The 17,644-nt window shown below is 34.0% G+C and overlaps 2 protein-coding genes across 2 annotated transcripts in view; both read right to left on the bottom strand.

Moving 5' to 3' along the window:
• Positions 1-17,644, bottom strand: part of LOC100969124 (anthrax toxin receptor-like) — a 748,177-nt gene that overhangs the window by 590,433 nt on the left and 140,100 nt on the right.
• The window catches only part of LOC129393065 (arf-GAP with GTPase, ANK repeat and PH domain-containing protein 14-like), a 57,114-nt gene that overhangs the window by 7,215 nt on the left and 32,255 nt on the right, over positions 1-17,644 (bottom strand). Inside the window, exon 5 of the mRNA XM_063607675.1 lies at positions 4,616-4,740. Within this exon, the coding sequence (XP_063463745.1) occupies positions 4,633-4,740 (108 nt within the window). The 3' untranslated portion in view covers positions 4,616-4,632. The remainder of the gene's footprint in view (positions 1-4,615; positions 4,741-17,644) is intronic.

The following is a 17,644-nucleotide window of genomic DNA, read 5'->3' as shown; positions in this document are numbered from 1 at the left end:
GCTCTCCTACTCCTGCCCTTTCCTCCTACTCCAGCTGAAAATACTTGCTGCAAATGTCCTTTTATAGGAGACTTTGACTCCAAGGTGTAGAAAAGGAAAGGAAAAGGTCAGATATATATGTCTTGTCTATAACTGAAACCTAATACCAGCACAAAAGCCTAAAAGGACCGATTTTTAGAGGGCGTTGGCAGGAAACTCTTTGCTCTGCTATCATCTGTTTTAAGCTACTTTGATACATGATTTATTTTTTCAGCTTCTACTCTGCTACTATTCAACTGCAAATGCAATTTGTTATATTGTACACTTCAACACCTTGAACAATATCTTAATTATTTTTGAAATGTATTACAAGTTCATAAAGAAAACAGCATTTTGTTTCTTCAGTCATCTACTTTGGATGAAAGTGTTATTTAGAAAAGAATAAATGGGAAAAATGATATATTAAAAATAAAAATTGCATATTAACTTTTTAGATCAAATAAACCAATTTTAAGCATTTTCATGGACATTTATAAAGAAAATAGATAAACATTTAAATACAGATGATTTAATTCAGTATTTTGTTTCTTGAAAATATTGGAATATGTGTTTTAGATGATGCATATATTTCTGTTATTGAAAAATAAGCTTTCAATAGTCAGCTGACTTCATATGTAAATAATAATACCATTTTAAACTTATTCAAGGATTTAGGTGTTCTTAAATATGATTTTATAACTTATTTTACTCCCTTAAAGTAAATATTTATGGCATCTGTAAGTCATTGTAAAATTGTAAAATTGGCATAGCATAGTATACAGATTGTCCTTTGTAATATTTTATAGTATTCACATTTGTATTTAATCATAAATTTGATACAATTTAGCCAAACCTTCAATACATTTATGAAGAGGGCACTAGTGAGACTTTATACAATGGAATAAAATAACAAAATGTGCTGACAGCATTTTTCCACTCAAAGAGGTATATATATTTTTTATACTATCTAATTCTTTAACTAACTTTTTTTTTTAGCATCCAGTGGTGGAGAACATTACTGGAAGTGTGATTAAGGCTATTATAAGATACATAAACTGTATGGCATAAGCATTTTCCACTCAACTTCACACTCTACATTGTTTATGAACTTAGTATGCCAGCTTTTTAAGTGTGGTGGGATCTGGTATTCCACACTTATATGCCTCTGAATCCCACCCTTGTACTGATGCCAAGATGAACTGAAGCAAGGATGAATTTTTCTCTTACATAGAAACATGAATATATTCCAAACTGGAGTGAGCTCTCACTAGCGGTTTGCCTATGGTAATTACTTTGTGCCTTGTAATGGGTCATGTAGTATCCTCATAAGGGAGTGTCTGTGTCCTAGACCCTCTCCCATTCCAGTACCTGTAAATGTCACCTTATTTTGAAATAGGAGCTTTACAGATATAATAAAGTTAAAGAACTCAGGGTGAGATCATCCGAATTTAGAGTGAGTCATGGGTAGTTGGGACACAGAAACACAAGCAAGGTCATGTGAAGATAGAGACAAAGGTTAGAGTTATGCTGTCACAAGCCAAGGAGTGCCAGGAGCCACCAGAAGCTAGAAGAGGCAAGAAAGGATTCTTCCCTAGAGCCATCAGAGGAAGTATGCCTCTGCCTCCACCTTGATTTTGGTCTTCTGGCCTCCTATAATTGAGAGAGAATTTTTTGTTTGTTTGTTTGTTTGTTTACTATTTTAAGCCACAAATTTTGTAGCAATTTCTTTTGGCAGCACTGGGAAACTAGTTAATGCCTCTATTATTTGGTTAAACAAAAAACACTATTAAGTATTTTTAAAACAATGTATAACAGTGTTGATTATGGTAAGCATACAATTTATAATTAGATAGGTTTCTGTGTAAAATTTCATGTTACTGTATTGATTTGTTTTAACCACACAAGACTTGCTTGGATGTGGTACTATTGAATACCATCCCCATTCCCTCCTGTCCCACAGCTTTTTGAAATTTATGGGGCTTTGTTCTAGACTGAATATTCCTTTTCCTTCAAATTTCATATGTTAAAGCCCTGGCCCACAATGTGACAGTATTGGAAAGTGAGGCCTTTGAGAATTAATTAGGTTTAGACAAAGTCATGAGTGTAGGGCCCTCTTCAATGGAATTAGTGTCCTTATAAGAACGGGAAGAGAGTCTATAGAGTGCTCTCTCTCTCTCTTTCTCTATCTGCTGTGTGAGGATACAGCAAACCGGGAAGAAGACCCTCACCAGGAAACAAATTTGCTAGTACCTTAATCTTGCACTTTCCAGCTTCTACAATTGTAAGAAATGTCTGTTGTGTAAGCCATTCAGTCCATAATATTTTGTTATAGAAGCCTGGACTGACTGATATAGGCTGGAACATGCTGGAGAGATGGTACAAAAACTAATTTTAGAAAAATATTTTAAGTTGTAAGATCTGACGCAAAAATCACTTAAATATTTCCATTTACATCACCAAATTACTCCATTTACAGTATCAAATTAAGGAAATTTATGTTTTATTCAAGCCTTTTAAAATCAGCACACCCACCTTGCAGAAGTAATTAATAACCCATGATTATTAATTATGTTTGCCAAGTTAATTTTCATCCAGTATTACTTGCAAGGAAAGTTTGAAATTGATGAATCATCTTCCTCTTGAGATGTCGTTTGTGGAACTAAAGTCTACCTATAATTTCTGTAATTGTTACTCTTTAATGGAACTTTAAACTTCTAAGAAAAATATTTCAATATATTGTTAAATTGACTTAAATGACTAAGATTGTGGTGGAGAGGATATTTCCCCAAACTAACTCTTTCTATGATACTTAGGGGTTCATTGTAATAGTAACACCTTGCTAGCAATCATCTGCTAGTGATTTGCTCATGGAAGAAGAAGGCTAAGGAAATTTAGGTTTGATGACCTTTTTCAGGGTTTCTGGGAAAGCAAAACCTGCCTCTCTCTACCACCCACTGCAAACAAGCATGTTGTCCAAGCTACTGCTGCCAACCAGGCACATCCATTAGTGAAGTCAATGCTGTGAAGAGAGACATTCAAACCTGGGTCACTGATAATATCATTTTCAATTTCTGACCCAATCAATTCTGGGTCTCCCAATTCCTCTCTCCATGGTCTTATTGTAGTAATACGTTTTTTAAACTGTTGAAGTCACATTGAGCTGAAATTTCCCTTAATTACAACTCTTAATATTTTAACTACTTATGCTAAGTTTATTTGTTCCAGAAAAAGTACTTTAATTCACTTTCATTTTTGTAGGACTTGAATTTTTTAGGGCAGTTTCAGTTTCACAGAAAAATTAAGAGGAAGATAGAGATTTACCATATATATATATAGTTATACATATTATATATGATAATATACCATATATTACTATATATATTTTACATGTATAAGGAGGCAGGGTGTATGTTTTTTTATATATATAAAATATATATATACACACACCCTGACATAATGTGTATATATAATATATATAATTATATATATTATAAATATATATTATATATGTAATATATCCTGCCTCCACATGCGTGGCCTCCTTCATTATCATATCCTCCTCCAGAGTGGTACAACTGTTAAAATTGCCTCACCTACATTAATACAATTTTATTACCCAGTGGTAAATATACATAACATAAAAGGTACCATTTAATCATTTTCAATTCTAAAACTCAGTGATATTGAATACATTCACAATGTTGTATAATTAACACTGTTTTCATAACTTTTGTATCACATCAAACAGAAGTTCTGTACCATTAAGCACTAATTCTCCATTCCCCTTGCCCCAGCCTCCATGCTCTGGAAACATGCAATGTGCATTCCCTCTACATGAATTTGACTATTCATGATCTTTCATATAAGTAGAATCATATACTGTTTGTCCTTTTGTGTCTGGCTTATTTTATTTAGCATAATGTTTTCAAGGTTTATCCATGTTGTAAACATGTATCAGAACATCATTCCCTTTTTATGGCTAAATAATATTCCCTTGTATGTACATGCCACATTTTGTTTATCCACACATACAGGTTTGTTTTCACTTTTTGACTCTTGTGAATAAGAATGAGTGATGGTATCTGGCGTGTGCATGCAGCCACTTTCTTACTAAAGACCAATAGCATCAAGCACTCTACTAATGGTTGTTATTTATCTGATTAGGATCCAGAGTTCCAAAAAGGTTAATTCTTATTTTTTGCAGTTTAATGGCAGTTTTTGTGGAGGGACTGACTTCTAAAACTTCCTATTCCAATCTTCTAAAATCCACTTTAAAAGAATGGTTTAAATTGTGTGCTTGTAGGATGAAATTGATAAAAAATTATTTTACCAACTTTCAAAATTGCATTACAGAGATAATGTCCTTTGACTATAGGGTGTTCACATATTTGGCATGTTATAAACAACTTTCTGGAAGATAAAGGCCTTTTGTCTCATACTTAATATTAAGACAGGAACCAGTGTGCTAGCAATGGCTTTTGGGTTTGATGTGATATATTTGTATGTAATGATTTTTTTTAAAGTTAGAGTGAAAAATCCTCTCATACAAAACAAAATAGTTTTTACTGTTATGAGAAAGCAGTCATTAATCACTTACAAAACATGCAAGTATCTTTATGATATTTGGTGATTTATTTTTCTCCAGTCATCTTGTGGAAAAAGTTTAGGTCTCTGAAGATTTCTCAGTGCGTCATAACTGACAGCAGCAGGAATGTGGTTTTGCTAAAGGCAACAGAAAAGCAAAACTGTCTCAAGGTTTTAATATTAATCCAAAGGTTAAACTTTCTTACCTTAATGTTGCTGCTTTCTGTATGCACATCCCAAAGGAGGTAGGAAGGTGGAAAGGACGGAGGAAGGTAGAAAATGTAGAAAATTAGAAAATTAGGTAAACTTAAAAGGTAGTAAGACTAACATTCATTCATTCACATTAAGCTCCTACCTTGTACCACATTCTGTTGTAGGCCCTGTGGATATAGCAGTGAAAAAAAGGAAAGAAAAAAATATATGCCTTTTTGGAGCTTACATTCTCTTGGAAGGAGATATATAATAACATAAAAAATTAAACTATATAATATGTTAAGTGTTGCTAAGTGCTATGGAGGAAAGTAAAGCAGACAAAGCAAATAAAGAACACGAGAAGGAGATACAATTTTAAGTAGGGAAATAAGGAAGGCATGACAGAGACAGTAGCATTTGAGTGAAAGACTTGAAGAAGGTGATGTGGTTTGACTGGGTCCCCCACTAAATCTAAAGCTTGAATTGTAGTTCCCGTAATCCCATAATGTGTCATGGGAGGGACCTGGTGGGAGACAATTGAATCATGGGGGCAGTTACCCCCATGCTGCTGTTCTTGTGATATGAGTGAGTTCTCATGTTCTCTGAGGGTTTTATCAGGGTTTTTTCCATTTTGCTTGGCACTTCTCCTTGCTGCCACCATGTGAAGAAGGATGTATTGCTTCCCCTTCCACCATGATTGTAAGTTTCCTGAGGTCTCACCAGCTGTGCAGAACTGTGACTCAATTAAACTTCTTTCCTTTATAAATTACCCAGTCTAGGATATGTTTTTATTAGCGGCATGAGAAGGAACTAATCCAGGAGGTAAGGAAACAATCCAGGGGGGAATTTGAAGACAGGTGTTTTCAGTCAGAGAAACCATGTACAAAGCATCTAACGTGACAGTGCTATGGTCTGAATGTTGACAACCCCCCCAAATTCATACGTTGAAGTCTAATTCCAGTATGATACTATTAAAAGTTAAGGTCTTTGGAAGGTGATTATGTCATGAATACAGAGCCTTCATGAAGGAGATTGGTGCCTTTATAAAGGATGCCTGAGGGGGTTGGTTTGTCCCTTCCACCATATGATGACTCCACCATATGAAGAATAAGATGGGTCTATGAACTAGGAAATAGGGCCTCATCATATACAGAATATGTCAGCACTTTGATCTGGGACTTAGCTTCCAGAATTGTGAAAAATAAATTTCTGTCATTTATAAGCTACTTAGTCTATGGTATTTTGTTATAGCTGCTCGAATGGACTAACACAGAGACAATTCCCAGCCTGCCCAAAGAGCACCAGGAAGTGTTGGGTACAGTAAAGCTGGAACAGAGGCACAAGGGGAAGAGCAACAGGGCTGTGATCAAAGAGGTGTGCCTGGTGGGGAGCATGAGTAGAGCTGTATAATCTGTACAATAATGACTCAGAGTGGAATTAGAAGTCCTTAAAAGTGAGTGAGCAGAGTAGCATGATCTCTATGATATTATGTTATATTCTTGCTTGGGTATTGAGAATAGACTGAAGGTGAGGGCTAATGCAGAAGCAGGAAGGGGGATAAAAATTCAGATGAGACATGATGTTGGCTAGGCCTGGGTGGATAACAGCAGTAGTAAAAATTATTTAAATGTTTTGAAGGTAGGTTTGCTGAGAAGTAAAGGATGTGTGGAGATTATTGGATTGAGAATTGTATAAGGACTGTATTGTATATTGTATGAGAATGTAGATCCAGGATGAGTCACAGTATTTTTGAAGTTGTAGTAAATGGAATGAACTAGAAAGATAGAAGTTAATGTTCAGAAGGCAGGAGACTTAAAAGTTAGATTGTAAAAATTTGCAATTAGGAGTAATAACATGGTTTGAGCTGAGATCATGAGATTGAATAGCTAGATACTGAAGATAGCAAGTACATTGGAAATGACGAGGTCAAATGTCAAAGAAGATAATTAATTTAAATGAGACATCAAAGTAATGGCAGTAAGTCAGGTTGTAAAGACTTCAAAGAATGAGGGAAAGTGACTAAACATTGGGAGAGTGATCAATATAATCAAATGGTATGAGATTCCAAGCTGGAGGGGTTTGAGGGGAAGGAAGTAGAAGTATTCTGCAAGAGGACACTTATTCTACTTCTAGAGGCAGTGGTTAGAGCGCTGAGGGTGAGAACTAGTCTGCACTTGGGGGGCTACATGAGAAGCAGCAGCATCAGTGAGAGACAGATGACAGAATGAAAATGTAAAGGGAAAATTGAGAAACTTATAAAAATTGAGATTCTTCTGTGTACTGTGTACATTTCTTACAGAAGCTTTCAACACATTTAATTTCATTTGAATCTTGCAATACTCTTGAGAGATATTATCATTCCCCTTTTACCAAAAAAAGGCTGAGTGGCCAAGATCACATAAAATCACATAAATAATAGAAGTCAAAAGTATGACTTTAACCCATCTAGTGTTACAAGAACCACATAATCTTCAATAAATTGAGAGTATCTTAACTAATTAATTAAATTTTAAAAATTAATAATTTTTTAAAAAGATGTATTCAAGTTATAAATTCAAAGAGAAATGAACATATTACTTAGAAACAGCCCCGGATTAGAGTCCCAATTATATCACTTAATAACTGTGTGGTTTAGGTAAGCCATGTAAAGTTGCTGTACTACTTAAATTTAAAATAAAGACAATTTTACCTAAGCATAAAATTGTTGTTATGTTATTGTGCAGTTATAAATCACTTATTAAATTATAAATTTATGATAATTATTAAAGAGAATACTTAATTTTAAGCCATAAGGTCTTCTATTAGAAAAATATTCAAATATAATGTGATATATCACTCATTTTTATAAATAAAAATATAAAATTAATTATAGCCTTAATAAAAAATTTTGGAAGTGCATTACCAAGACTAAATTTATATTTCATAAAATGAACAAATTTAAGATGTATACCTTAACTTTATGTATTTCTGCACTCATATTCACACCAGCCATGTCAAGATAAGGAACAGTTTCACTACCACAGAAAATGTTCTGGTGCTTTATTCCAGTCAATAACAACCACTGGTCAAACTTGTCTGGAATCATACAGATTTTACACTTTTGTATCTGACCTATTTTACTCAACATGATGTTTTGGAGATCTATCTATGCTGTTTTATGTGTCAATATTTTATTTTTTATTGCTATGTATTATTACTCTGTAAGTCAATATTATAATTTGTTTATCTCTTCTCCACTTTATAGATGTTCCATCCAGTTTTTGCCTACAAAAAAAACCTGCTATGAATAATTTTATATCTGTCTCTATTGTGTGAATACACATCCTCATTTATTTTTGTATATACCTATAAATTGAATCACGATGTCATTGGGTATTTGTGCAGTTTAACTTTATAAGAAATTGCCAAACTTCTTTAAAATATAGCTGTAAATTTACTCTCCCACCACGAATGTATGAGATTTTCTTTGTTTCATAACCTTTTCAATACTTGCTATATTCAGTCCCCAATTTTTTTTCTTAAGAGATGGGGTCTTGCTGTATCACACAGGCTGGAGTGGAGTGGCACAATCATAGCTCACTGCAGCCTTGAACTCCTGGGCTCAAGCTATCCTCCCATATCGGTCGCCAGGTATTTAGCCATTTTAATTTTACCAGTTCTCTTGGATATGTAATGACATCTCATTGAGGTTTTTATTTTCATTTTTTCTGATGACCAACTATGTTCAGCACATTTTCTTATCCTGATTCCCCATTTGGCTGTCTTCTTTTATGAACTGACCGTTCAAGTCTTTTGCCCACTTCTAATTGAGTGATGTATCTTCTGCATAACAATTTGTAGGATTTATTTACTTTCCATAGAAATATTTTGTCAGGTCTGTGTATTTCAAATGTGTTATCTCACTGTGACATTTCTATTCATTTTTCATTGAGGTAAAAACATAACTTGTGATCTATCCTCTTAGTAAGGTTTTAAATGTACACTATAGCACCGTTAAGTATAGGCGTGATGTTGCACAGAAAATCTTTAGAACTTACGCAACTTACACAACTGAAACTTTATACCTGTTGAACAGCAACCCTTCTTCCTCCTTCCCCTAACCATTCTATTCTCTATTTCTATGAGTTTGACTATTTTAGAAAGCTCATATGTGTGAAATCATGCAGAATTTATCCTTCTGTGACTGGCTTATCACGCTTAGCATGATATCCTCCAGGTTCATTCATGTTCTTGCAGATGGCAGAATGTCCTTCCTTCTTAAAGCTGAAAATATTCCATTGTATTTATACGCCACATTTTCTTTATTCATTTATGTGCTGATGGACATTTAAGTTTTCAAATTTTGTTGTTTTGTGAGTAATGCTGCAAAGAACATGGGTATGCAGGTAACTCTACCACATCCTGATTTCCATTCTTTTGGAATGGAAATTCCAAATTACCCCTCCTAATAAGTGGTAAGTGATATCATATTTTGGTTTTTATTTGTATCTCTTTGATCATTAGTGACGTTGAACATCTTTTCATATACCTTTTGGCTATTTGTATGTCTTTGAAGAAAATTTATTCAATCATTTTGCCTCCCTTTTTAAGTTATTTTTTTCTGTTGTTAGGAGTTCCTTATATATGTAATGAGGTTTTTCTGAATAAATGAATATAAGTTTAATATAGTAAAAACATTAACCATTTTTATTTTTATGTTTAATACATTTTGTGCTCTCGAAAAAAAATCATTATTTATCTCACTCAAGATCATTATGATGTTCCTCAAAGTATTCTTCTAGAAGCTTTAGCATTTATATTTGGGTCTGTGATCCATCTTACATTGAATTTTGTGCACGATATGAGTGAGATATTAAGATTAATGAAAATGCTAATTATAATAGATTCTCAGGTCCTAGCCAAAGCTTTTGCATATTGGGATCTCTTGAGATCTAGGTTATTTAAAGGTAATAGACGATCAGTATTAATGAATTTGTTTTCTTTTTCCATCTGGTGGTTCTCAACCTTTGTTCCATATTAGCATCAAGTGGTTTGCTTGCTTGCTTCTTTTTGTCATTGCTTTTAGTAGCACTGCCTCAATCCTACCTTCAAAAATTCTAATTTGATAACCTGGACATCAGGATTTTTGGGGAGAAGGGGACAGGGTCTCACTCTGTCACCTGGGCTAGTGTACAGTGGCATGATCATAGCTCACTGCAGCCGCAAACTCCTGGGCTTGAGGGATCCTTCTGCCTCAGCCTCTCATGTAGCTTGAATTACAGGCTTGAGCCACCATGCCTGGTGACATTGGGATTGTAATGGGTCTCCAGGTGAGTCTAATATAAAGCCAAGTTTAGGAATCATTGACAAGCTCCAAAAGCCTGGAAAAAATGTATACATGAAGATAGAGGTTAGTGTTACTCTCTCCTTGGATGAAAACACCTAACAAGTTTTATTGATTTATTGGGAAACAACACTGGAAGCAGTTTCTCCTCTGCCTCTTTAATCCCTTGGCCAGTGCAATCTTGAGTTAAGCACAGACTCACTATTAAGTCTTGTAGGGTGAATACATCTTTACTTCAACTTTTCATCCACTTTATCTTCATCTCGGAGAATTATTGTGAAAAAAAAAGTTCTCAGTGTATAACTCATATTAAGTAAAAGACATATAACATATTGTAATAATTCAGCAAATATTGCTTGTGGTGTTTTACCTACTTTACACTTGTGGAAAGTTTAAGGAAAAATTTTAAATAGTCCTACATTATTTTCATAGAAGAATCACAGTAAAATAAGAACTTTGCAAGTCCACCATTTTACTACGTTGCATTATTTGAAAAGAAAACTAATTTTGAAGTGTCTGATGATTTCAAAACACAGTTCACTATTATTTAATTAGTGAAAGGAGATGCATGCGAGGATTTGAAATAGAATTTTTAACATTGACTTAGATACTTTCCCTAAATGTATTAGACATAAAAGTAAATGGTATTTATATATTTGTTTGTAAGATGCTATAATTTTAAATTTAAATGTCTATGTAGCTTTTTCTGAAGGAAGCTGTTCTACTATCATAGAAGCAATTTTGGGGCATTTCTCTTACTTGATTGACTCTTTTCTTATCCAGATGCTACCCATTTTCAAGATTGCACAAACTCCACTTCTACAAGGGAACTCAGCCCACAAGGCTCTCATGTACATCGGTAACATCTATATCTTTATTGTACCACATATGCCTTGCCCTATCAAATGAAATTGTATACCACGAAGTCAGGACCATATCTCACCTCCTCTGTAAACTCCACAATGCACAGCATAGTGTTACTCATGGGAAAAATCAAATACTTTTGATTGAAATTGGTTAACATTCTTCTCACATTAAGGAACATACTTCTTTAATTGTACCTGTTGTTATGCCGGTTGTAAGACTTACTCTTTTCTCCAGAGTTGATATCAATAATTTCAAAACATATAAGAATTGAAGATAAATGGGGAAACAAACAATTTATGAAGGTCAAAACTATGAAGTAAATTTCAGTTCATGGTTATTTGGTAGAAAAACTAGGTTGGAGAGTATGGTTCACATTTGAGACCAAATTAAATATTATTTAATAGATTTCTTTCACACTTAGTTGAAGGAAAACATGCAGTAAAAATTTAGCTTGACCAAAAACCTGACTTGCTCTTGGCAAAAATTGTGGTGGAGAGAGAGAGAGAGAGAATGAATAACCTCTACCCTGTGGGAGGGTCTTTCCATTCCAAATGACACAAGTAGAGAATCTGATGAATCCGAGCCTAGGAAAGTCAAAAAGGAAGCAGACTGGCATCCAGTCATTGAAGACAATAAACCTGAACACTAAGAAGACATGATTAAATAAATGTCAGGTTCTGAACAATTAAACTGGTTACTTCTGTGACATTGAAGTAAAGAGAGAATACCTTGGAGTCTAACATAGTTTTCCAAATAAAAAGATAATGAGGCAGAAGATGACACTTTGTTTACTAAATTTTCTAGTTCATACTGAATAGTTTAGAACTTGAAAGCCAAGGTCTCAGGGAACCATTTTTAAAGTGCTTTTCAAAGAGCTCATATTAAAATAATTATTTTATATGTAAATAACAAATAATTAGATATGAGGCTCACAAATGAAATATTTATGTTCATATAATATGGCTAATGTATGGTAACAATAGTATTAAATCTATAGATCTATGATGGGAGAATTACTAGAAAAGCAATAGTAGGTCTCCCAATCCATGAGCATGGAATGATTTTCCATTTGCTTAGATTATTAGTTTTCAGCATACAGTCCTTACACACATTTTGCTAAATTTATTTCCAAGGGTTTATTTGTATAGTATTGTGAATATAATTATTTTCTTAATTTTTTTAAGAGATAAAGTGTCTTTCTATCTACCAGGCTGGAGTGCAGTAACTTGCAATCATAGCTCACTGCAACCTCGAACTCCTGGGCTCAAACAATCCTCTTGCCTCAACGTCCTGAGTACCTAAGACGGAGAGGTGAATGCCACCATGCCTGGCTAATTTAAAAAAATGAATAAATTCATAGAGAAGAGGATTTGTCTTTGTTGCCCAGGCTGGATCTGAACTCCTAGCCTCAAGTAAGCCTCCTGACTTGGCCTCCGAAGGCACTGGGATTACAGGCCTGAGCTATTGAGCCCAGCCACTTCCATTTCCTGAGGGCTTTATCAATGTATTCTTCATTGTATTGGCTATAACTTCCAGTGCAATATTGGATAGAATTAGTGAGAGTAAACATTATAGACATCTTTGGCACGTCGCCAATTTTGAGGGGCAGATATCCAATCTTTCATCATTAGATATTGCTGTAAAATGTAGTGTTTTTGGTTGTTGTTGTTGTTGATGTCCTCTATCAGGTTGAAGAATTTCCATTCTATTTTTTTTTTATTAATTCATGTTAGATTCTGTCAAATCCTTTTCCTGCATCATTGAGATAATCATTTCATTTTAGTTCTTTATTTTATAACACAGTATATTACATTACATTTTATATTTAAAATACAAAAACAATCTTGCATTTCTGGGATTAATTTCACTTAGTCATGGAGTACAATCATTTTTATATATGGTTGAATTTAGTTTGATAATATTTTATTGGAGATTTTTGTGTCTATATCTGTGAGGTATATTGATCTGTAATTTAATTTTAATTTTTATTTTTTAAATTCTTTTTCTTTCTTTTTTTATTTTTGCCTTTGAATATAGGCCTTATAACATGAATTGGGAAGTTTCTCTCTTTTTCTATTTTCTGAGTATGTGTATCATTTCTTCATTGAATATGTGAAATAACTTACCAGTGAAGTCCTGTATATTTCCTTATGAAAGACTTTTAATTGCTAATTCGATATATTTATTCAGATTTTCTATTCATTTTTGTTTCAGCTGTGGTAATTTATATGTTTTTAAGACTTTCTACCTTAAATATAAGTTGTATAATTTGTGATCACAAAGTGTTTCATAGTATTTCCCTTATAATTAATATATTTGGATGGGATGGGGGAGGATTGGTAGTAGTAACCTTTGTTCCTGATTTTGGTAGTCAACACATTATCTCTTTTTTCTTTCTTTTTTTTTTCTTTTTTGAGACAGAGTTTCGCTGCTGTCATCCAGGCTGGAGTGCAATGGCAGGATCTGGGTTCACTGTAACCTCCACCTCCTGGGTTCAAGTAATTCTGCCTCAGCCTCCCAAGTAGCTGGGATTACAAGCACTCACCACCATGCCTGGCTAATTTTTGTATTTTTAGTAGAGATGGGGTTTCCCCATGTTGGCCAGGCTAGTCACGAACTCCTGGCCTCAAGTGATCCACCCACCTCAGCCTCCCAAAGTGTTGGGATTACAGGCGTAAGCCACTGTGCCCGGCATTTTTTATTATTCCTCATCTAAATATTTCTCAATTTTGTTTATCTTTGCAAAGATTCAAACTTTGGATCTTTAAATTTCTTTATTGTTTTTTGTTTTATTTTCTATTTCATTGATTTCTGCTCTAATCTGTATTATTTCTTCGTTTTTCTTGCTTTGTGCTCAGTTTAGTCTTCCTTTTCTAATTTCTAAGGTTGGGAGAATGAATTATTAATTTAAGAACTCTCTTTTTAAAATAACTTTTAAATTTTGATATAATTGTAGATTTACTTACAGTTATAAGAAATAATATAGAGAGATCTCTTGTAACCTTATCTCAGTTCTCCCAGTGGTAACATCTGGCAAAAGTATAGTACAATATCATAAGCAATATGTGGAGATTGATATAGTCAACATACAGAATATTTCCATTACCATAGAATCCCTCATGTTGTTCTTTCCTAGCCACATCTATTTTCCTCTTTCACCTCATCTTTAACCCTTGATAACCACTAATCTTTCCTCCATTCTCATAATTTTATCACTTCAGTAATGTTCTACAAGGGAAATTCTATATCATATAATCTTTTGTGGTTAGATTTATTTACTCAGCATAATTCTCTGAAGATTTATGGAGGTTGTTGTCTACATCAATAACTTGTTTCTTTTTGTTGCTAAGTAGTGCTTCATTGCATGAATGTAATACATTTTGTTTAAACTTATTCACTCCTTCAAAAATGTCTGGGTTGTTTCCAGTTTGGGGTTATTAAAAATAAAGCTGTTCTGAATATTTGTACAAAGTTTTTGAATTAACGTGGTTTTTAAAAATTACCCTGCTGTAAATGCCCAGGAGTGAAATTACTGCGTCATAATGTCATTGCCTGTTTAACTGTTTGTTTGCTTTTTAAAGAAAGTATCAAATTGTTATAGAGAATGGCTTTGTTATTTTACATTCCCATCAACCATGCAGCAGTTATGTAGTTTCTTTGCAGCCTTGCTAGCACTCAGTGTTGTCATTATTTTTTATTGTAACTATTCCATTGGGTATATATTGAAATCCCATTGGGGTTTTAATTTTTCATTCCCTAATGGCTAATGATGTTGACATCTTTTCATGCTCTGAGTTTCCAAACATATATTCTTTTCAGTGAAATGTATATTCATGTCTTTTGCCCACTTTCTAATTTGACTTTGTTCACTCCTAAGTTTTGAAAGTTCTTTATATATTCTTGCTACTAGTCTTTTTCAGACACATGGCAAGCAAAAGGGGAAGGAAGCAGCTCTTTTTTACTGTCAAGTTGAAGTGAAGGTCAAGGTTCCCCATTAGGCCTCCTTTGCCACACAAAAAGTAAATACTCTTGTGTTTTTAAGGTAAAGTAATGAATGCCAAGAAAGACTCAAATTTTATTTATGTACTGATCATAAAAATGAACTATGATTTATAATTCTTCTCTTCTATTTTCATTATACATAAATTAAGAAAACAAAATACATCATGCTCAATAATAAGGATTCTGAGTAGAAACTCACCAGTTCACCTTAGCTATATTTTCCCTTTTGGGTTTCTTTTCTTTTACTTTTTTCTCTCTCTCTCCTTTTTCTTTAAAAATTTTGGAGTGTAAACATATACATCATCTTAATTTGAGTCCTTATGTGTTGACGGTGTGCAGGGAAGAATGGGAAAGTAACTGTTAAGTGGAGCTCAGAAAGAGCTAACAAATTCTTGAAAAAGTGAGATTATTGCTGGTCTTTCAATTTTTTTTTTTAACTTTCTGTTTCCTCACACTCTTCCGTACTAAATGAATTTTATATATATATATTTTTTTTTGGTGGTTGTTGTTGTTTTTGTTGTTGTTGTTGTTTTGTGATACAGAGTTTTGCTATTGTTGCCCAGGCTGGCATGATCTTGGCTCACCGCAGCCTCCACCTCCTGAGTTCAAGTGATTCTCCTACCTCAGCCTCCCAAGTAGCTGGGATTACAGGCATGCACCACGGCGCCCGGCTCATTTTTTGTATTTTTAGTAGAGACGGGGTTTCTCCATGGTGGTCAGGCTGTTCGCAAACTCCCGACCTCAGGTGATACGCCTGCCTTGGCCTCCCAAAGTGCTGGGATTACAGGCGTGAGCCACCGTGCCCGGCCGACAGGTGTTTACGAGTTACAGACTATGTGCTTTGAGAATGAGGCAACCGATTTAAGGATGTAAGCATAATTTAAGGATATTGAAAATGATATAGGAATAAACTTGGTTTAGTCATTCATGGATTTATTCATTCTTCAGATGACTATGTGTGTGAATATTTAAGAATTCTAAAACCACATGGGGTTACTTATAACTATATAGGAGCCTAACACAATAATGGAATCAGAATATACTTTGCTGAAGGGAGGAGGCTTTTAAATGAAAATCTTCTCTCTACGTTTTTATGTTTCTAGCAAGAATCCACTGAAGACCTACATTTCCCCGAAGGTTAACAGCCCCCTTCTCAGTTTTCCTGGTAAAGTGTTTTTATATTGGTGGAATACCTTCTGTCACACTCTGTATTTTTCTTATCTCAAGTAGAAAAAATTTTGCCCTTTTACTTGGGACTGTTAACAGCCCTGGTAGTGGAAAAGTAGAAGGAAATGATGCTGTGAATTTTCTGTTATATAAATTTTAGCCAATTTAGCGCTTTTGAATGAGGGGCCATACAGCCAAGGATTGAGGATTTCAGCTCAGGAAAGAAAACTACATAGGTGTTTAATTGTGTCCTAGCCATTTATTAGCTGGGTAACTTTGAGCAAGTTTTATATATATCCTTCCCATGAGTTTTTCATTTCTAATACTGGCTTAGTAATACAGTATGTTTCATAGACTTGCTGTAATAATTGATGGAGTGTATCTAATAGTGTTTATTTTACTGTAACTGGGCCACAGTTTGGAAGTACTCAATTAAAATTAGCTGTCATTATTCCTAGTATTAATATGGTGATGAACAGCTAAAGAGTATTTAAATAATTATCATTAATATGGATAAATTTTGAGTATACCTGAATAAATATTTATAATATAACTGTTGAGAATATACAAGTTTAATATTTTAGGGAAATACAATGTCAAATTCTATGAAGCTCTATTCTCACACTAAAACAATAACAGTTTGCTTTCAGATATTTTGAATATTATTGTGACATTTCCCCCTTCTACCTTTCTGGGACCTTGGATATAGGAACCATGTAAGGGTAAATATTCTAGGTCTTCGTTTTGGGACAGGGGTGATATACTACAGTTCCACAGGGGCTGAGCCAGGTTTCAAGGGTGAGAGAGCTGATGGTAAAAATAACAATGAGAGCAAAGGCCAAAATGTATGGAATATTTATTATGTGTCAGACATTTTTCACTAAGCATTCTAGTACAATATTTCTTCAGATCTATGAAGATCTTAATCTTAAGTAGTAAATGGTTTTATTATAACCACTATACAAAATAGAAACACTAACATAAAAAGGTTAAATAATCTGTTTAAATTATCTTGGATTAGGAACCCAATTAGCTGTGTCCTTAGAACAGAAGCTGGTAGCACTACACTGAACTATACCACACTTGCAAGCCTTCAGAGGAAAATTCCCTAAGAGAAAATGGTATCTATGACTCAATATTTCTTCCCATACCCTCAGTGACTTACGGTATTTATTTACTAAATGCCAAAGCAGATAGTCCAATAGGAAATATGTAGCTAAATGGCCTGGGAAGAGAAGGGAATGTCAAATAACAGGCAAAATAGAATCTGACACCCTAGGTCTCAGCAAGTGTTTTGAATGGATAATAAAGAAAGTGACTAGAATATAGCCTCTGAAAAAATGTTGTGAAGCACCAATGGCCTTGAAAAAATCTAGGGAGCTGATGTAAAGGACATCCACTTCATACTGACAATTGTTGAACAAATTACTTGTTGGAGATGGAGTTGCAGACAAAACAGATATTTACCACTGCTTTAAAATATGTTTATTT

The sequence above is a fragment of the Pan paniscus genome, chromosome 8 (assembly GCF_029289425.2).
Source record: "Pan paniscus chromosome 8, NHGRI_mPanPan1-v2.0_pri, whole genome shotgun sequence".
Classification (NCBI taxonomy): Eukaryota; Metazoa; Chordata; class Mammalia; order Primates; family Hominidae; genus Pan; species Pan paniscus.
This window is presented reverse-complemented; position numbering and strand designations above follow the sequence as displayed.